Below are 20,142 nucleotides of genomic sequence, written 5' to 3' on the forward strand. Positions count from 1 at the left end.
AACAGCCACCTTTTCCGCCGGGAAGACATTCCAGACTGCCGAGGCACACACACCATAAGGTGAAATGAACACATCCTTCTCATCAATCCTTGTTTATTACAAAAATTGCGATTTACCTGAACAGGGACTGCAGTTTTGTAGACAAGGATCCACGCCACACCTGTGAGAGAGAAACTCCGAAACTCCATAAAAACGAAGAATTTCGTAACGAGATGATCTTCCTCTAACCGAAGCGAACTCAAGATGGAAGGTCGTTTTGAAAGGGGGGTTACCTCGGATCGATCTCCGTCGGTTCAATTGACCCATGAAGCTTAACGTAGAAAAAATCTGTTGAAGAAAGAATAAAAGTGGAAGGAGAAGAAGACGAAACCCTTGCATGTGAATATCTGCAGCAGGGGTTAGAGGACAAGGTACGTATATTGGAGCTGGTGGTGTGCGCTTAAAGTCGGGCCGTGTTACTAAAGACTCTTTTGTTACCGAGCTATTATTTTAGTGACGGCTATGGAATTGTGATCTGCAAAACTAACTGTTTGAGATACAAACTCTATCAAAAAGATAATCAGCTCAAACATAGCAAAAATGTCCTCATGTTTTTCTTCTTCTTTTTTTCTGATTGCTCACAGATGGGTTCAACTCAGCCACCAGAGTGCACAAAATCAACCAAAATAACCGCCAAATCCTATTGGTTCTCAAACAGGGGGGCAAGACATCCTTGCAGACCGAATCACGGTTGGTTACATGTCAGTTCAGTGAGGGACTACTTGCTTTTTAACGGCCTCACTGGCTACCCCATTAATTACGCTCGCAACCTTTTTCTCAGCTGTACTCATCTCAGCAACTCAGTGCCTTGTGCTTATTGGTTTGTTTCTCTCGGTTGCAAAAATTCTGCCTTTACTGCTTTTGGGTTTGAATACCGTGTTGCAACAACCGTTTTCGGGCCGCCTAGACCAATCTGATGGCTTGCTTCATGCCCGGGTTTGATCGTGGTATTGGTGCCTGTGCCTTGCATGTATGTGCCTGTAATGTGAGACGGTCACTAAACGAATCTTGCTCTCACACACCGTGGATGGATGATGTAGGATGAAAGCTGCTCCCTTAATCTTTGCAGGCTGGCCTCGATTCGCTGCGCTGCAGTGTCAGCTCCGACCTTCCGAGTTAGCTTGTAATGCCAGACTGTAAGAATAAGCACCTTGTCTTAGCTATAGCTGTATTGACCTTAGTAAAACTGTCTGTCACACCTCTTTAATATCGTCACTGTCCATCGTAGATTTCCGATTCTTCCCCTCTTCCCCAAATATCCGCTCTTTCTTTTTGTGTCTTGTTTTGTTTCCTTAATTCTGTCGCCAATTATTCTGTACCTGCCTGTGGCGACAGTTGCGCAAGATGAGTTCCTCACAAAGAGTCATCACAGACAGCAACAAGTCGCCCCTCATTCAAGTTTTATCGTTAATGTTTTTGGTCATTTCAATTCTTGCGTGTATGGTTAGGACCGGCACCAAGCTGTACATGATCAAGACTGTGAGGACTGACGATATTCTCATCATTGTCGCAACTGTAAGATATCAACCCCTCTCCATTATTACTCAAGCTTACCCGCATAGCTTCTTGCGGCTTGTCAAACAGCCACTGTCTTTAACGCGTGCGAGCACGGACTCGGCCAACATTTTCAGACTTTGAGCTCTGACGACAGAGACGTCTTCTTCAAGGTAATAACGGGATCTGGGTAACATAATGACATCAAAACAATTAACAAATACAAACAGAGTCAATATGCGACAAACAGTATGTTCATCGCCTCACTGCTGTTTTGCAAATTGTCTGGTACAATGAGTCTTCGAATCATGGCGCCTAAGAATCAGAAATGGATCATCATCATTTGTGAAGCCATCGTCGGTGTTTGGGGCGTCACAGCTCTTTTTGTCAACTTCTTTCAATGCAAACCGCCAGCGCCATGGATGTATGACGACAACGATAACTGCATCAATTTCACCGCTTTTTGGACATACTATTCGACCGCCAATATTATCACAGATCTTATTATTGTGATCATTATGGTTGAAAACGTGGTCAAGATCCAGACATCGTGGTCAAAAAAGATCTTGGTCATGAGTGTGTTCGGCAGCAGAATCTTGTACGTGTCCCACTCATCATCAATTGATCGACAGTTTTATTAACCGGGAAAAATAAAGTGTAATGCCCGCCATCGCAGCGCAGATCCATTACTCAAACAAGGCCTTCGCTGCTGACGATCACTCCTTCGCCATCTGGCCCGCTTCAATCACGATCCAATTAGTCCAATGCCTTGCGATCCTCACCGTCTGCCTACCAAACTTCAAACCCTTCCTCGATAGCCTCGAATCTGGTCAAATCCGCGTCGACGACCTCAGGCGACAAGGCAAATCGAGCAGCAACGGCTACCCGACCAACAAACCAGACTACGCAGGGGGATACAAGAGCAACAACAAGACGGGGCACAGCAATCGGTCTCGCGCGCTTACAGGTGGTGGTGGATCGCGAGCGCAAAGAAGCGAGATACACGAGATGGAGGACTTTGCGACACGATCGAAGCCAAGACATGAACACGACAAGAGCTGGGATGGGCAAAGTCGATCGAGCCATTCAAGTCAAAAGATTCTGATCCAGCAAACGTGGCAGGTAGATGTAGAGAGCACGCATGAAGCGAGCCTGGCAAACCCCAGACAAACATGAATCATATTTCTTTTTTTGTAGTATTCTATTTATGACAAGAGACACTGATTGGGGGCCATTCACTGTACCAACATGGAGTTGTAAAACATGTTTGTTCAATAGGACATAGAATTAAGTCAGCGATGAAAAAAAGAAAGAATTGCATGAATTTCCTCTGACCAACATGCATAACGAAAAACATCCAACGTCGTGTGAGAAAAGAGGAGACAGTAACTCTGACATGCAGGGGTCTAGACCATGACTTGCTGATGTTTGCTTGCTTGCTCGGTAGCATATGAAAGTGATACATGACGAAGGAATGAATACACCAAAAAAAATTGACAGGTACGTAATGTGTATTCACAAGCTGCTACCGAATAGCTGGAAAGGGGCAAGTAACCCGAAATGATTAACTTTTTGGTCTGATCTTTGCTAAAGATCTGGTGGCTCTAGAGTTCCAGCGCTCCCGGAGCTTTGTCCATCTTGTTGAGTTCACGCCCCTTGTACCTTGGCAAGGAACTTTGCTGATGAAGCATGTGGCGTCAGTGCCGCTTATATGCGTCGTCTAATGCCGAGCTATCTCTCGATACAACTCTACGAAAGGAGAATACAATGATCTACGTAGATTGAGTTTACCGGGAGGATTTGACTGAGACATTTGTTCATGGAAGATCCCTTTCGCGGGGTGTTTCGTGGCAGATTTTTTTTTCTTAATTGACACAAGCTTGTCTGATGTTGTGTCAGAATTCCATCCATCCATCATCCGTCGATGCTCTGTAATCACGCTAGAGGTGCTGCAGAGAACAGGGTCCAGGGTCCCTTGAACTAACCAAACGGGGGTATCGGAGTGGTCGCCGGATCAACAAATGATACTCTGCCTAACTAACCGAAACCCGCAGGCGAAGGAAGCGATGTTACATCTGAAGAAAAGGGACCTACTGATCAGTGAGCTATTACCGGTAGGGTCACAGCATGGCCGGTATGAGCCTCTTGGTTGAGTGTTGGTGGCGTGCAAACACCCTCCCCTACACACCCTGAGCTTTTCTTTTCATCCAAGGGGTTGTTATTACTTACTGTGCCATTTTTGTACAGATGCAGATGCTCCCTCTTTAGTTTATCAGTCTTGACATTCTTCTTTTTCCTTTTCCAAGGTGTTTCCCTTTTCTCTTATTCCCCAGTACTACCGTGGCTCTTTCTCTTTTCTTTTTCTTCCATCATATTTCCGAGACACCCTCTACTTACGTTCCTTGACACCCATACAAATATCCATCATGGGGGATAGATCGAGCCCTAGCTTCGAGATGGGCAACAACGCTACCGTCCAGGCCGACAAGGACATCAAAGTCTCGACCACTGCAGAACCAGACTCTGGACGAAGCTCGACACTCAACTACCATGATAAAGATCAATTGGAGCGTATGGGAAAGAAGCAGGTCCTTCGTGTATGTCCCAATCTCTGCCCCCATCGCTGGTCTGACTAACAATTGCAGCGCAACTTTGGCTTCTTGTCTATTCTAGGTTTTAGCTGCACCATCCTCATCACATGGGAAGCCATCCTCGTCCTCTTCGCCCAAGGTCTTAACAATGGCGGCACGGCCGGTCTCGTGTATAGCTTCATCGTCGTATGGATCGGCAACTTTAGTGTCTTTAGCACCATGTGCGAGCTAGTCTCAATGGCACCTACTTCTGGAGGACAATACCACTGGTACGACCCTCTTGTATCCCAAATTCGGTATCATCTGCTAACGTCGTGTTAGGGTCGCCATGATGGCACCGCGGTCGTGTTCCAAATTCCTTAGCCATCTCACTGGCATGCTTACCGTCGGCGGATGGCAAGGATCCGTATCCTCGAGTGCTCTTCTTACGGGAAACATGATCTTGGGAATGGCGACTATGAACAACGAATCTTTCGAACCTCAGCTATGGCAGGGCACACTTCTATTTTGGGCTATTTTCCTGTTTGCTGTCTTTATCAACACTCTCGTCAGCTCGGTGCTGCCCAAATTTGAGGGTCTCATCTTGATCCTTCACATCCTTGGTTTCTTCGCCATTCTCATCCCGCTCGTCACTCTTGGACCTCATGCTACCGCTTCTGATGTTTTCGGCACCTTTGTCAACAATGGTGGTTGGTCTACAAACGGTGTGTCCTTCATGGTCGGCATGATGGGCAATGCTTTTTCCTTTGTCGGCACCGATGCTGCCTTTCACGTACGTACTCTCCCAATATTTCCATGTACTGCAATACTAACTATCTACAGATGTCCGAAGAAACCATCAACCCCTCCGTCGTCGTCCCCACCTCCATCCTCCTCAGTCTCTGTATCAACGGCAGCTGCGGTTTCGCCATGCTCATCGCCATGGTCTTTTGCATGGGCAATGTTGACGACGCCTTTGCTTCGGGTCCAGGCATGCTCGGGTTCCCCTATATGTACATCTTTGAGCAGGCGACCAACTCCCGAGCCGGTGCTACCGTCATGTCCGCCATCATCGTCATCCTTGCAAGTTGTGCGACCGTCGGAATGCTCGCCTCGACTTCCCGTGTCTTTTGGTCTTTTGCTCGTGACCGCGGTCTTCCTGGGTGGCGAACACTGTCAAAGGTCAGCGATCGCACTACTGTTCCTGTCTACTCTGTTCTTTGCACCGCTGCCATTTCGGTTCTGTTGTCTCTTATCAACGTTGGATCACCTGTGGCGTTCCAAAACGTCACTTCACTTTCCATCTCCTGCCTTTACTCATCATACCTTATCGCTGCGGGTCTTCTTCTTTACCGTCGTGTAACCAAAGGATTTGCGCTTCCAGGTACCACCGAGCTTCCCGCCTTGGCCAACACCACGGGCGCCGAGCTTGTCTGGGGCCCGTTCCATCTCAAGGGTGCTCTCGGTATTGCCAACAATGTTTTTGCTATCTGTTACCTGATAGTTGTCGGCTTCTTCAGTTTCTTCCCTCCGATGGTGGACCCCACTGTTGATATGATGAACTACAGTGTTGTCGTCACTGGCGGTCTTGTCATTTTCAGTGTTGTGTACTACTTTGTTTGGGCGAGAAAGGAGTACAATGGGCCTATTGTTGAGAACTAAGTCGATGTATTGTTTTTTTATCTTTGTTACGAACTTGAACTTAGTTTGGGCGCTGTAAAGAAAATGCTTTTTAATACGATATTAAGTACATAGTCGATCAACATCATTCGCAGATACCATACTTAAAATTACCTTCATATCTTGACTACCTTGTATTATGTTGTCATGCTGGCCCATTTAACCTCCTTTTCCAGCTTGAATGTGCACTTAATCTCATGAAAGACATTGTTCATTTGCGTTTCTTAGAATTGTCTTCTCCATATACTCGGCATCAGGTGTATACCGGGTTTACAGTAGGCGTAAATCAAATACTCATCCAAACCAGGAAGATATCCAGAGAATACAGAGTGAAATAATAGCCTCAACTCTCTTCAAATGCGTCTAGACTTCATTATTCAGTACTGAGATAGTTTGAGGTGTTCGATAAGACTGGGATATTATCTAAGTATGGAAACATAACAAAGATATTTAGTGGAATCCAGAGGTCTAAGAAAAGTCCTTACAGTCTCAAAAGTAGTCGCGATAACAGCCAAGAGTCCGTCAATAACTATAGCGCATCAAGAATGATGTTGTTGAGGTTCCAAAAGATAAATATTCTTGTACGCTGAAACTTCAAGATAATTAGTTGATCGTTATTGGAGTACTGAAACGGTGATACAGGGTAAAGAAACACACGTGTTTAGACATGTGATTAAGTCATACCGTTACAAACGGTCACGTTCAATGCTCCGCTTTTCTCACGATGAGTCAAACGGGGTGGCTTAGCATTGGGGCTTAGCTGAAGCGAAGACCAAGATATAGTCTGATGTAACACCCATTCTGTGTCTATTTGTCAATCCCGAACCATCATCGCACTATCAAGTTTCCAAATATGGATGTAAAACTGTTGAGTGACGAGCTGACTGCTCTCCTATCGCGACATTTCCAAATAGTCGCTACGCACTCTCAACGTCAAGACCAATGGTACAAGCGATCATACCAATCATTTACCTCCGAACACGGCGACCGCAAGCCATTGATCCTAGTCCCCCAAACCTCCAAGGAAGAGTGGATTCCTCATGTACGCCGATTTGCGTCGTCACTTGGCAAGACATTGGAGTCCGCTGGGCATGAACCATGGGCTGTCGACGGCATCCCTGAGTCTAAACTGTTTTCGGATAACGTCCTGGATGAAGCACATACAAAACCACTTTGTCTAGCTATCACAGATTCGAAACCATTGTCACCAGATATGATGCAAATGTTGTGGTGGACGACCAAGGTTAAACATCCCGATGACAAAGCACGTCGCCTCAAGGGAATCAAAGCACTCATTGCCTGCGGCCAAGCGCACTCACTCCTCCGTCTAGCATTATGGCCCGACGTACACCCAGAACAGGTGTCCCATATAAAAACATATCAGTGGATATCACTCAACAACGGATGGCAAACTGCTGTTGACAAGATCATCGTCATTATGCTTTTTCTTGGCATTACAGAGACCTTCACAGAGGACTTGGTAGAAAAAGACGGCTATAAGTATTGGGCACCGGTGGCATTCTTGACTTACAAATCACCTCTCAAGGCCTATATCGAAGCCTTTGGTGGCAAAATACCTACCAGCGACTATGAAAGACGGCAACAAATGACACATTGTATTGAAGCATTGGCTGCGGCACAGTCATGGGCTTCCAGTACTGGCTATACTATCAACTGGAGAGAAAAGATCATGGACAATTTCCTATACATGTTAGGTTTCGAAGCATGGAATCGGAGCAGAGAGGGTGAAGGATACTTAGGCTGCGATTTGAACAAGACAAAAACTGCCAAGTCGCTCCAAGGAGTGGGCCAGGATGAAGAAGAGGGTACACTGACAAAGGTTGACAAGGGAAGCACCAAGAAGCCGATCGACCCTCTTAAGTTGAGAGATCCTAAGAAGGAGGTGGAACCAGAGCCAAGTGAGGAGGAAAGACGAGAGATGGATGAGCTAGCCGTGTTGGAATCGATCGAGGCGGAGTATGGGCGAAAGAGAAGCACGAAATACATAAACAAGAGCAAGTAAACTCAGATACACTTGGTAATAATCTAAATATTATCAACTAATTATAGATTACATGATCGCTATGATTCTATCGTCCATGTGTGATATTGCTCAGCAGAGAATCTAGATCTATACGGTGAGCGGCCATACTAAAATGATCGACCATGTTCAGTAACAGCGTTCTGGTTATCGACAACGATATAGTCCACACCAACAATAAGTCTCATAGACTCCATATCAATAAAGTTAAGTTCGTCAGCCTGAATAACGTCTCTGTAAAACGCATCAGCTCCCATAGCTGCAAAGGTCTCCATATTCGGAACCCAAAATTGCGCAGCGCCGTCAAACTCGAGTACAGGAGCAGCGCCCGGAACCCGGACCAGGTCCCGATACTGGGGAGTCGAGTGATACTTGAATACAGTATTAGTAAGGCTCTGATAAAGTAAGTTGAGTGGGATGCTTACCTGAGAGTACCTGTAAACACCCTGACGGAGATGAAAGTCTCCGGCTGTCTTGGTGTGGTTGTTTGCCCAGTATGCACTAAATTGCTCGGGTGTGATATCCTTCTTATGGTTATAGAAGAGCTGGATGTGGTACATGCGCTCGAGATTCTTGGTGCATGTTGCCTTGTAGGTGAAGGGGCAGCATTCCTCTGAGGTTGCCGGCTGAGGGATGTAGTCTGTTCGAGGCTTGTTCTTGCTCTTGGCAGCAGAGGCCAGAGGAAGAATCGAGAGGAGGAAACTGGTAAACTTCATATTGATATAATGGAATGTATGATGGTGTTTTAAGGCTGAAAGAATGTGTGTAGTCATGACTGTAAGCTACGACTGAGGAGAGCCATTTTATATATGACCCTTGGCTACCCTTGCTGACGATATTATCATGTGCCACAATCTTGACCTAATTCAAATACTTTGCGGATCCGAGCATATTCGGACCTTATCACTGGTTACACGCCGAGTTGTCGTAATCTTTTGCCCATATGTACAGGGGTCATGAGCATCATTTATCGCCAAGAAATAACATCTCACGAGTGGTCGGGTCGCGAAAAGCGAGACATACGCGGCCCCGCATAAGCAGGAGGTCTGAATAGAGTTAAACGCAGCCGGGCTGATCACGTAACATGATATCCAAGCAAGAGTAAATGGAATTATACAACAAGACGAGCGCTTAACAGAGACGGCATTGTTATCATCAAGCATAAACTGTCACTGGGCACGGAAATTCCGGGTTCCGTTCTGTGAGAGGCGCAGCAACCGACTTTACGAATATGTCAAAGTCGTTCATTTTCTCGATTTATAAGCATAGCTGGGCGGTATGGGAGAGATAGTGAACTTGTAGTATTGTTGTTTCATCTGTTGAAGCAATGCCTCATATGCTTATTTTAGCAGTGCTCCAGCCATTTGAGACCTGACACCTACGGACCTTTCTTCTCATGCCGAAGCAGATATAAAACTCAAGGTTCAAAAACTTGTCATTGTTTCACAGTCACAGCAAATGTAACGATACCAACACACCCATCCTTTGCGAGCACCGCCAACCGCTCTATCTCCATGGTGCACGCTAAGAGAACATCCGTAGTAACGTTACTACTGACCGCAGGGCGAACTGTCATGGTCGGTATAATCTGATCCCCCTGGACTTCGCAATCTTGAATTTGGCCACCAGCTCTCCAGTAGACTCCTGTAGTATCATCTATTGGTCCAAACCCGCATTCGTGATCCATTTCAAGTATCTGACTACCCATGCGGTCGACAGTGCCTGCGGATGTACCGATGAAGAGTCCTTTGTCGGTGCCCACCAACGTCCGCATGCCAGAAATACAAGCAAGTGAGAGTACCTCGCCCGATGATTCAAACTGACCACAATATTCGATTGATCCCGCAGAATCTATTATCTCGTAGAAACAGACCCGACCCCCACCGAATGCCACAGCAAAATTACCACCAGTGCCGAATTCGATACATGTAATCTCATTTGGTGATTTCTCAAATAGCGAACCATTGTCACGGCTTCGCAAAAAGGTAATTGGCTTCTTGGTACCGGTATTGGACATCCATATTGTGTAATACCAGCTGCCAACAGTCGCAGTTATCAGATACTTGCTGTCTGATGACAGAGCAATGATTCTTTTCACTGGAGACCGTTTGCTCTGATCAACCAGTGTGGACCAGTCCTCTTGATGTTCCAATATGAACTTGTCGTCAGAGACGCTGAACGTGAAGCGGAATATTTGGTTTCCACAATCAGCAACGAGATGCAAATCATCATCGCTACGCACAAGATGGTCAACAGTGTCACCGTTGTACGAAGTGATACCTGTTAATCCACTGCCACAGGAGATAGTTTGACTGCAATGCCAATTGCCATGAAGCCCTAACCTGTAAACCCATATCGTTTTTCCTTGGGTCCCAATGAAAAGAGTCTTTCCATCGGAGCTGAAAAGTAAGGACGTGACCTGCTTTGGAAGGTCTGTAATTTCATAAGTTTGAGGATACCTAATAGTTGCGTCAATCCTATGGGCATGAGAATATGAAAGGGCTCTTACGTTGGCTCGGGAGTAGTTTCGGAAATACTGAGTGGGCATACTGACAAGTCGGTTTCGCTGAGCTGCTTCTGCAATAACAAGAGAGTAGTCTCTTGCTCTTCAAGCTTTTCCTTTTGATGTACCGTGACAACTTGACGCTTCTCACGATCTTCATCCTGAAGTCTTGCTTTGTCCTCCAGGTCCTTGCTCAGAGTTCGCGAAACTTCAATCTGTTCGTCCAACATCTTTTGGTATTTGAACAGGCGCTCCGAGTGTAGCTCCTACATTATGACTCTCAGCTTATCTTGCTCCTCTCTCATTTTCTCCACGATGGCATTCATCTCGTCTTGCTGTTCCTGCAACAGCTTTGCCATCATATGATCCCTTTCTTCATTTGCCGACTTTACCGCATCCCGTACTTCCTCGAGCTCGCGCTGGAGAGCTTCTTTCTCTTTTGCCCATGTTCCATCTAGCAACTGACCCGCACTGGTCTGGTCGAGCGTCTTGTTGTCATCAGCAAGTTCCTTTTGTATTGCCAGTGTCACCATCTCTGGTTGAACTTCGGGTTCTTCAGGAACAAACATGCTCAGAATGTTGCGAGCAGAATCTTCATTGTTGTAATGTCGACGAAGTTGTGAACCATAACGTTTAATGAACCCCAGAACTCTTCAGTTTCTTCCGGCTCTTTCTCTCGACGGTCACCGATATCCTTCTCTACCAGTTCCCACATGGTTGTTACTAAAACAACATTTTTGAAAGCATCTTTGCCACAAAGCTTGCGCAGCAGACTGATGCTCAACTTTCCCGATCCTTGCATTCTGGGATCACTTATTCGATGTAAATAGAGAATTCCATTGAGGAGAATCTTCTCAGTATAGGACTTGCTTAGCCAGGCGGAGATATCTCTCAAGACAGCACTGTCTTGACGATTGGTGTCATCAAATCCAGGAGTGTCAACTAAATGAATAGTTACTCCAGGACGATATTCGAAACTGAAAACCTCTACTGTCCCAGTACCTATCAAAGGATCAGCTCGTATCGAATTCAGTGTGGGATGGTACTTGACATACACTCCTGGAGTCCGTCGCCGACGACAACTTCATGCTTTATGCAGTGGTTGATGAAACTGCTCTTTCCAGCACCTGTAAGACCCATCAAAGTAATGTATATGTCTTTAGGCTTGCAATCCGCCATAACTGCCATATTTTGTGATAGCGATGACTTTGCTGGTGACTGGATCAAGTCTCAATAGTCAAGATGAATTATGGATGGGTATTATGCCTTGGGCTGAGAGCTAGACGCCAAATTCGACACATTGATTGTGGATTCAGTGCATCAGCTGGCTATTTTCTATCGTAATTGAACATAAGCTGGAGTTAGAGCCTCTATATTATAGACTAGCTTAATATTAAGTTCATGCCATTACGCCCAGGGCTGAAAGCTGAAAGTGCAGAGTGAAATGCCTACGTCTAGCGGGGTAGATACAAAGGCCCCCGTATCTGTACACAGAGAGGACAAAATGATGTTGTTGCAACCACCTTCTACTTACTTCGCCATTGCAAATTCAAGCAGAACATTTCGTCATGAAGAATTCCAACCATGTTGAGCCAGTTGAGCCAGTTGAGTTGAGGTATGTTCCCACCGTAAACATTGACCGTTTCAGTCCCTCTTACATTTCTTAAGCCCCGATGACATAGTCATTGCAGTCATGGGAGTTACAGGTGCTGGAAAGAGCACTTTCATTCATTATGTTACGGGTCAACAAGTCGGAATTGGACATGGTCTCACGTCGCATACGATAGGTGTGAGTATTTACGCACATTGTGTCACACCAGAACGATGTGTATATCTTATAGACACACCAGGCTTCGATGATACATCACGGAGCGATACAGAAGTATTGGAAGCAGTGGCTTTTTTCTTCTCTCAACTATACAGGAAGAATGTCCAGCTAGCAGGTATCATATATCTGCATCGTATCACTGACAATCGAGTATCTGGATCAGCTCTCAAAAATGTAAGCATGTTCAAAAAACTGTGTGGTGAGAGTGCCTTTGGCCATGTCGTACTATGCACATCTATGTGGAACAACTTGGGAACGGTACTCCCTGAGATAGGAAATGAGAGGGAACAGGAACTCATCGCTACATCCTCGTTTTGGGGAGCGATGCATGCAGGGGGCAGTCAAGTGGCCAGATGGCAGGGCACCAAAGAATCCGCTGAGGCTGTGGTTGATCAAATCATCAAAATACACAACGAAAGTGGCAAGGCCATGCTGAAGATTCAAGAAGAGCTTGTGGATGGAGGCATGTCGCTTGATGAGACAGGAGCTGGTCGTGAAGTTCAGAGAGAGATATTGGAAGCAAAGGCGGAGCTAAAGGAAAGAATCACGCAGCTCCAAAAGGCACAAGAGGAAATGATACAACAGTCTAACGAAACGCTGGCCAGGGAATTAGCGTCTCAGCGGAAAGTGTTTGAAGACCGTCTAGCTGAAACGACCGAAGCACAGGAAACACTCAAGATTTCGTTGGAAACTCTCATGGAGCAGAAGGAAGCCGAATACGAAAAACTGCTCGCAGGTGCCGTGTCTGAGCAAAAACAGTTGGCAGCGGCACTTCAAGAGAAAGCAGCTGAATTTGAACGAGTACGTCTTGAGCAACTGGAAGATGAAGAGAGTTTCCAAGAAGCCAAAGCAGAATTTGCATCCGAGGTCGAGAGTCTGAAGCAAAAGATCAAAGACCAAGAGAATAAGATGGAGCAGCAAAAGTTGGAAGCAGAGCTGAAAGCAGCTGAAGACCTCAAGGCGGAGCTTGAGAAACGACGCATCGAGGAAGAAAAAGCAGCTATGGTGAACACACAAAAAATCGACCAGGACCTGAAGAAGAAAGAGCGAAGAAAACAAAGGATGAGAGATGGTATGGCAATACTGGGAACGGTTGCTGGGGTTGCTTCTGCGATAGCTGGTGTAGCGACTATGAATCCGGCGTTGATCGGTATGGGGGCGTCGATGGCTGCAGGATCCATGTCAAGTTGAGAAAGAAGTAGAATACGCGTGTGGAAGAGAATATCTCTTTATGATAAGAGACCTTACAAATGCTCTGTTGTGCAATTATATAAGAATATACTGCATAAATATAAGGTAACTAGTTGAAACGCATTCAGTCTTCGTTGGTACATGCTACAATGCAAGAAAATACGGTACATTTATTCATTCATTGAAGATATAAGTAAACTTGAACTAAGCTTTAGCTATCAACAACCCTCCACGTGATATCGCCGTTCTGAACCTTGGGATCAGGGACAAACATGTTCTCCTGATTCAAAATAAACGTGGCACTACAAGCTTTACAACCAGTAAAGTCGATAGTGAGGACACGACCAAGCGTGATTAGATCAACAATGGATCCAGGTTGATAGTTACCAAACGCGGTGTGGTACGTGACTTTGGGGAAGACCAGTGCAACATTACCAGGCCTAGCGTGGTATGTCTGTACGGGAACAACCCGGCCGGTGCTAAGATCCTTGGCACCAACACCAAAGTACAGATCCCCTATTTGGACAGTTAGAAACCCCTTCCGTGATTTTGTTGCATTTTCAACTTACTGGAGTGGAAAGAGGAGAAGGTGTCATCAGTGCTGACAATAAAAGCTCATGTGGCTTCACTTGACCCGTCTTCCTTGTCAAACGTGGGTGATTGTCGATTAGTGAGGTAGAACCGCGATCCCTGTGGCCCCAGCTTGACAGGCTTATAGTCGGAGGTCTTAACGGTGATCATTCCCATATCGCTTCGAGTCGAGGTGCCGTGCACTACAAAGCATTCGCTAGAAATCTCGAACAAGGCTTCACCTTCGTCTTTGCCCGATATACCCACAGCCCGCTGGTAGACGTTGGTGAAAACATCCCGTGATGGAATGTTAGAGGGCGTAGGAATGTCTTGGAAGAGTATGAAGCTCCGTGGATACATGGAGTTGTTCTTGATGGTGATGGTGTATATTGAGTTCATAGTGGCTATGGACTACCTCGGGTAAGTAGTTGTTGATTGAGGTATCTGGCGATAATGAGTGGAAAGTGATAAATTGTAAAAAAGGTGGTTCCAGGCAAATAACTTGACATATCCCAGGAGGTGATGCTTGGTTTTATGTGGCGCTCATTCACAGACGGGGTAAAAAATTCCTTGAAGCTGATATTTACATTCCGGTCAACCTACTGTTATAATTCATTGACTTAGTCAATAATCGATTATTGGCCATGGTGGTAAGCGTTGCTACAGGTGTCATGTAGATGCTTGCATTAGCTGCATGCTAGACCCAATGAATGTCTGGAAATACACTTTACTCAAGACCTGTAGGGTAACTTTTTTGTATATTTGTGCTTAAATGCTAATATAAAGCTTGTTATTCTCTGTCTTTATGTTTAACTTACCTAGTTCTGCGAGCTTCAATGTTGAACATTATTTTAGGAGGAGATTATAAAATGCCTGTGGTCGATAATTTGTGAGCATGGAAAGGGGGATTATCGCTGACTGTCATATTCATTATAACAGTGGCTTGTATAATGATATGATGGAATCATGACCTCGTCAAACATGGTCATTGCCTAAGCGCCAAAGCTTGCGTGGGTGGGATTTGGCGGTTATCCCAATCAACTAAAACTGCCCCACCATTTAGGCATCAATACATAACGCCAGACTTCGATGCATCATATCATCTTACCTGGAAGATGACCGCGAGACTCTCACGGACCTGACGTGGCAGCCTGCCGATGCGACCAGTGACGCTTTATTGGATGCGTGGTGTTGTGGCTCCAGTGTAATTATACCTGCTGTTTCAGTCCCTCCAAGGTTTAAGGCCTGCATGCATGCTCACATCATAGGACTTGACTCTGCCTTTCACTTTCTTGTCTTTCCAGTTATATCTGAAATCATTTCGAAATTTCGCCTTTTATAATAAAGCAGTTTCTAGTCATTTATCTTGCTGCTGCGAAGTTTTGGAAATCCTACCACCATGGATATGGCAGCTAGTGTTGCGGGCCTTATCAGCCTCGCGGATCTGACATTTCGAGTTGTGTACAAGTATGTCCGCTGTGCCATAGACGCGGAGAAAGACGTCAAGAATCTAAAAAGGGAGATCGAAGGCCTATGTAGTGTCCTTCGTACTCTACAAGCTCTTACAGACATTCTTATTACCGAGGAAGAGAAGGACAAATCCGCTTTGAGCATCGACATACTTGATCAATGCAGAGAGACACTTGAGGAAATCAGCAACAAGTTACGGGGAGCTTTCCTCTCATTTGAGCAGAAAAACAATATCATCAAGGCCACTTTTCAAAGACTCAAGTGGCCGTTCAGTGCCACGGAGACCAAGGAAATTCTGAATGTACTCTCCCGATATAAGCTCACTCTTTCCATGGCAACATCTGCAGATTCTCTATCAAAACTTCGCATCCTCCTCAATAACCAAGTCGAACACAACATCAAGATCGAGGAAGCTGTGAGAAACATTGATGGAAGCACAAAGCTCATCGCCAACATCGTACTCGACAAGGAGAGGCGACGCATCCTTCATTTCTTTATGGACACGACTCTGAACCCGCGACAGAACCTGGATCAGAGTATTAAGTTACGTGAGCCGACCACAGGTACCTGGCTTATGGCAAGTATTGAACTCCAGAGTTGGTTAAGTACTTCGGGATCTCTCCTCTGGTTTAATGGCATCCCCGGAGGTGGAAAGACTATATTGGCTGGACTCGTCATCCAACAAGCTATGACCAGAAACTCGGATGAAGTTGGAGTGGCCTTCTTCTTCTGTGACTACAAGAACACCGCAACCCTACGCCTGGCAAACATCCTTGGGGCCATCGCTGTCCAGCTTGCCCTTCAGAATGATGCCTCGTACGAAATTCTCGAGAAGTACCACAAAGATCTCAATCCGCCGAATAAACTCGCTGCGATCTTAGACGTCGATGGCTTGGAACGTGTCATTGGATCTATGATCAAGACTTTCAGTCAAGTGCTGATAGTGATTGATGGACTTGATGAGTGTGGTGATGAGATGGGCATTGTTACTAAGAGTCTTGCAGACTTCGCCACTCTCGATACACCTGCGTCAGTCGCACTTTTCAGTCGTCAGGAGCCGGAAATTCGTGCGCGAATGGGAAACAATTTCACGGAAATTCCGATTGAAGCCCATACCGAAGATATCAAAATATATGTTAGGGCAGAGTTGGAGAAAAGGATTCAATCACGACGCCTTCGCTTAAGTGATCCTGAAACAGCGGACAAGATTGAAGAGGAGCTCGTTCGGAGAGCTGACGGGATGTATGTTCCATCATCAGTCGAGACAGTTAGTAATACTAATCCTAGTCCTTTAGGTTTCGTTGGGTTGCTTGTCAGTTAGATTCCCTATGTGACTTGTTCACTGATCAGGAACGGCTTGACGCACTCAAACAGTTGCCGGAAACCTTGCATGATAGTTACCGGAGACTCTTGGAAAGAGTCAACACCAAGCCTCGTCGGACGCAGAAAAGGGTTCAACTTTGCCTTCAGTTTATTGCCTTCTTTCCCAAGAAACTATCGATTTTAGAACTGTGTCAAGCTTTATCAACCCCGGAGGAAATCGGGGATACGCTCAACAAGGCCAATACTGTTATTGAGAACGACATTGTCCATTACTGCAGCAGTCTGATACGAAAGTCTGCTGAAGGAAATTCTTTTGAATTTGCTCATTTTTCTGTTCAAGAATTTCTCGAGTCAGACATGACTGGCATTGAAAAATACAGAATATCGCGAGAGGGAAGCTCATCGCTTCTCGCGCTTCAATGTCTGAAGTTTGTTCAGCTAGGAAATATCAATGTTTGGCCTGACGATAGACGGAAATTTCTCGAAAAGCAACAAGAGCTGGCTAGCGAACTTCCCTTTTACCCTCAAGCAGCTGCTTACTGGCCTATGCTTCTTAGAGCTAGTCCTGAGAATTCCAGACAGCCATTGTTACAACAAGCCACAGAATCATTATTCGGCGAATACTTCTCACCTGAGCTAAGGACTTGGATTTACTGGTTCCTGGCAACTTTGTGTGAAATTGCAGACGAGGGCTGTTCAAAAACCGAGTGCCTATTTGCTGCCAACATTGCTCTGGATAAAAATGTTGAGCCTCTTCATCTGGCTGCTGCCTTGAACATGCCTCAACTATGCCTTCGCTTGATGGAAGACGGGTCTGATCCAAAACTTGACAGCCAGTTGGGCCCTCCTCTTCTTCTGGCAGAAGTCTCATTTCTCAGAGCTTTGGGAACGGAAGTTGAAAATCTTCCTGTCGACTCCGAAATCTTCTTACTTCTTTTACCAACAGCTAAGCAACGGCAGTCCACGATAAGTTGCATTTTGAGGAAAGCAAGCTTATCAGAAATCTCTGAGTATCCATCTCTGTTCTCGAATACCCTGATAATTTCTTGTCATCTCCAAGACTTTAGGCCAGTAATAGCACTTTTACTTGATGAAATAACTCCTACAGCGACCGACATAGGCTTGTTTGGATCTTACCTCACTAGGTGGTGGTCTCACTGCAAATCCCGCTTGAATCTTGATGGATCCCGTCAAAAGAAAGCTTTTTCCAACTTTGAGGCATCCATTCGTGCTCTCAACAGGCACCTTCAAGATACATCTGCCTTTGATCATGAGTGGGGGTTTGAGTTTGGAAAGGCTCTCTGGACCAAGGCAGTTGCAATGGAACTGTCTTTCACAAGAGATACTAGCCTCACTCATCGTGAAATTTCTATATCATTAGAAACTCTTCATGAGAGAATTATGATGGCCATTTCCAGCGACTCGCCTTATTCATTTTCGGATCATCTCCAAGATAGGCGAGTTTCTGTCTTTGACTCTTGGTCTTGGGACGGTTCCCCATCCCAAACTCTCTTGCACCATGCCACTAGTCGTAACGCGATCAAATGTGTCGACCTCCTGTTGAGACGGGAATGCGATCCATATGCTCGAAATCAAAAGGGTGTGCCTGCTCTCCATGAAATCGACATTACGAAGAACGGTGGCATCATAGACACATTCTTAGCGCATGGTATATCTTTACTCGGAACTGACACGAATCAGCGGACCTTGTGGCATGTCTGTGCATATGGGGGTATTTCTAGCGCCGACTTCATGCTAAAACTATTTACGGCAAAGCCTGAAGAAACTCGAATCGCAGTTTTTATGAAGGATGACGATGGCTGTACGCCGTTGCTTTTGGCGCTCTCAAATGACCCCAGCCGTAAAATCAATTTCGAGGAACTTGAAGACAATGCCCTCTCCTTCATCAAGCACTGCAGCGATGTTTCAGGATTCTGGGGCAAACATGATCCTATACTCCACCAGGCTTTTGCTTTTGGCTCTGAGAAGGTTATGCGTCGTCTTTTCGACCTCGGCATCAAACCGGATCCATTTATCGCTGGCACCCTCACTCCACTACACAAGCTTAGTGTGAACACGTCACCAGAATGGGTTCGATTTCTCATGACAACCTGGCCTAGAGCTTTGGAGTCTAGATATTCCGATAGGCTCCCTATTGAGCTCTATGTCGATGCATGTGTCAAGGAAGGGCATCCTGCAGATGCAGAAGTCCTTGGTTTGCTGTCCTCCGCTACCATTCTCCAGTCTCGAGACCGAAATGGAGCAACGCCATGGGAATACTCTTGCTACAGTATGACTAGATTACGTCATCAGGGTGACATATCCGTTGATTCTTGTGAAACTCTGCAACAGCTCTGGCGTGATAACATTACTCTAGGGGCTTTGAGAGCACATGAAGAAGCAGTAGGGGAATGTGGAACAGGTACGCTGCTTTCAGCTCTACTGGAACATTTGCGAGTTTGGGGGGACTACAATATTTTCAACAACCTTCAATCCGATATGGTCGAAAAAGCCATACTGGCGTCCAAGTCCTGGAATCCTTTAGCCAACGACATCGTTCGATTTTTCATTTTATCAATCAGACGTCAGAGAGATGACATCTTAAACGTTCTTCTTAAGCATGGTGTAGACGTACATCAACGCTTTGATGGATTATCGGCAATTGAGGCAGCCTGTGATGAAATGATTCCTACAGAACTATGTTCTACAGAACGAGGCCGAAATATTCTCAAATCACTTTTGAAACATTCAGACCATCGTAAGCTGAAAGAGTTCGATATCGATAGACGTGGACTAGGTTTACTACATAAGATTGCTTCCACGGGCCAAGAGCCACATATGCGATGGTTAATGGAGGAGCTTGTTAGCAGAGGAGTGGACGTCAACGGCTTTGACCGTGATTCGGATGAAACCATTCGTATGACGCCCCTCATCTACCATATCCGCATGAACTCGGTATGCTATGCTGGTTATTTATTGGAACTCGGCGCAGACCCTAACTTCCATACTAATAATGACTTTGGTGGACATCTCCGTTACCTTGATGCAGTATCAATTGCTACACGAGATGGCAATGTCGCATTCCTTCGAAAGCTATTTGACTTCTCACAAATTCTGGCAACTGAAGCTTGCCGGGCGCCTTGCAGCACACAGCTGCCTTTTGGGCGAGAAACATGGCATTTCCATATCAGCAATCTACATTTTGCCTGCTACCACGGACGTTTGGAAATTGTCGAGTTCTTTGTCAAAAATAAGCTTCTTGCCTACGACACAACAACAAATGATGGTGACACACCTCTACACCTGGCAGCACTTGGTGGTCATCCCCAAATAATCAACTACTTGATCGACCAAGGACAAGAGGTTGACGTTTTGAACTCATTCCGAGGTACCCCACTGCATTACGCCGCTGCTAACGGACACCTCAATGCAA

The 20,142-nt window shown here is 45.7% G+C and overlaps 7 protein-coding genes across 7 annotated transcripts; 5 read left to right on the top strand and 2 right to left on the bottom strand.

The window, feature by feature from the left end:
- Positions 1 to 1,383: 1,383 nt before the first annotated feature.
- On the top strand, positions 1,384 to 2,709 carry FGSG_08222 (uncharacterized protein; the record flags this gene model as incomplete). Its single annotated transcript, XM_011322284.1, has 4 exons — positions 1,384 to 1,554; positions 1,602 to 1,706; positions 1,764 to 2,131; positions 2,190 to 2,709. The coding sequence occupies 4 exons, from the start codon at positions 1,384 to 1,386 to the stop codon at positions 2,707 to 2,709; spliced, it is 1,164 nt and encodes a 387-aa protein (XP_011320586.1).
- A 1,221-nt stretch (positions 2,710 to 3,930) lies between these two features.
- FGSG_08221 (uncharacterized protein) lies at positions 3,931 to 5,765 on the top strand (the record flags this gene model as incomplete). The annotated part of the gene is made up of 4 exons (XM_011322285.1): positions 3,931 to 4,130; positions 4,179 to 4,393; positions 4,446 to 4,896; positions 4,947 to 5,765. Exons 1-4 carry the CDS (start codon positions 3,990 to 3,992, stop codon positions 5,763 to 5,765), a joined length of 1,626 nt encoding a protein of 541 aa, XP_011320587.1. The 5' UTR covers positions 3,931 to 3,989.
- An 871-nt stretch (positions 5,766 to 6,636) lies between these two features.
- FGSG_08220 (uncharacterized protein) lies at positions 6,637 to 7,806 on the top strand (the record flags this gene model as incomplete). The annotated part of the gene is made up of 1 exon (XM_011322286.1): positions 6,637 to 7,806. The coding sequence occupies one exon, from the start codon at positions 6,637 to 6,639 to the stop codon at positions 7,804 to 7,806; it is 1,170 nt and encodes a 389-aa protein (XP_011320588.1).
- Positions 7,807 to 7,820: 14 nt separating this feature from the next.
- Positions 7,821 to 11,913, bottom strand: FGSG_13420 (uncharacterized protein; the record flags this gene model as incomplete). The annotated part of the gene is made up of 9 exons (XM_011322287.1): positions 7,821 to 8,195; positions 8,250 to 8,575; positions 8,848 to 8,870; positions 9,303 to 10,115; positions 10,334 to 10,519; positions 10,598 to 10,919; positions 10,970 to 11,050; positions 11,383 to 11,454; positions 11,862 to 11,913. The coding sequence occupies 9 exons, from the start codon at positions 11,911 to 11,913 to the stop codon at positions 7,935 to 7,937; spliced, it is 2,136 nt and encodes a 711-aa protein (XP_011320589.1). The 3' UTR covers positions 7,821 to 7,934.
- Positions 11,914 to 12,335: 422 nt separating this feature from the next.
- FGSG_08217 (uncharacterized protein) lies at positions 12,336 to 13,346 on the top strand (the record flags this gene model as incomplete). The annotated part of the gene is made up of 1 exon (XM_011322288.1): positions 12,336 to 13,346. The coding sequence occupies one exon, from the start codon at positions 12,336 to 12,338 to the stop codon at positions 13,344 to 13,346; it is 1,011 nt and encodes a 336-aa protein (XP_011320590.1).
- Positions 13,347 to 13,961: 615 nt separating this feature from the next.
- On the bottom strand, positions 13,962 to 14,315 carry FGSG_08216 (uncharacterized protein; the record flags this gene model as incomplete). The annotated part of the gene is made up of 1 exon (XM_011322289.1): positions 13,962 to 14,315. The coding sequence occupies one exon, from the start codon at positions 14,313 to 14,315 to the stop codon at positions 13,962 to 13,964; it is 354 nt and encodes a 117-aa protein (XP_011320591.1).
- A 1,000-nt stretch (positions 14,316 to 15,315) lies between these two features.
- On the top strand, positions 15,316 to 20,085 carry FGSG_08215 (uncharacterized protein; the record flags this gene model as incomplete). The annotated part of the gene is made up of 6 exons (XM_011322290.1): positions 15,316 to 16,628; positions 17,180 to 17,521; positions 18,128 to 18,800; positions 19,062 to 19,131; positions 19,420 to 19,664; positions 20,065 to 20,085. 6 exons carry the CDS (start codon positions 15,316 to 15,318, stop codon positions 20,083 to 20,085), a joined length of 2,664 nt encoding a protein of 887 aa, XP_011320592.1.
- Positions 20,086 to 20,142: the final 57 nt, after the last annotated feature.

Source organism: Fusarium graminearum, chromosome 2 (assembly GCF_000240135.3).
Source record: "Fusarium graminearum PH-1 chromosome 2, whole genome shotgun sequence".
In the NCBI taxonomy this organism is placed as follows: domain Eukaryota; kingdom Fungi; phylum Ascomycota; class Sordariomycetes; order Hypocreales; family Nectriaceae; genus Fusarium; species Fusarium graminearum.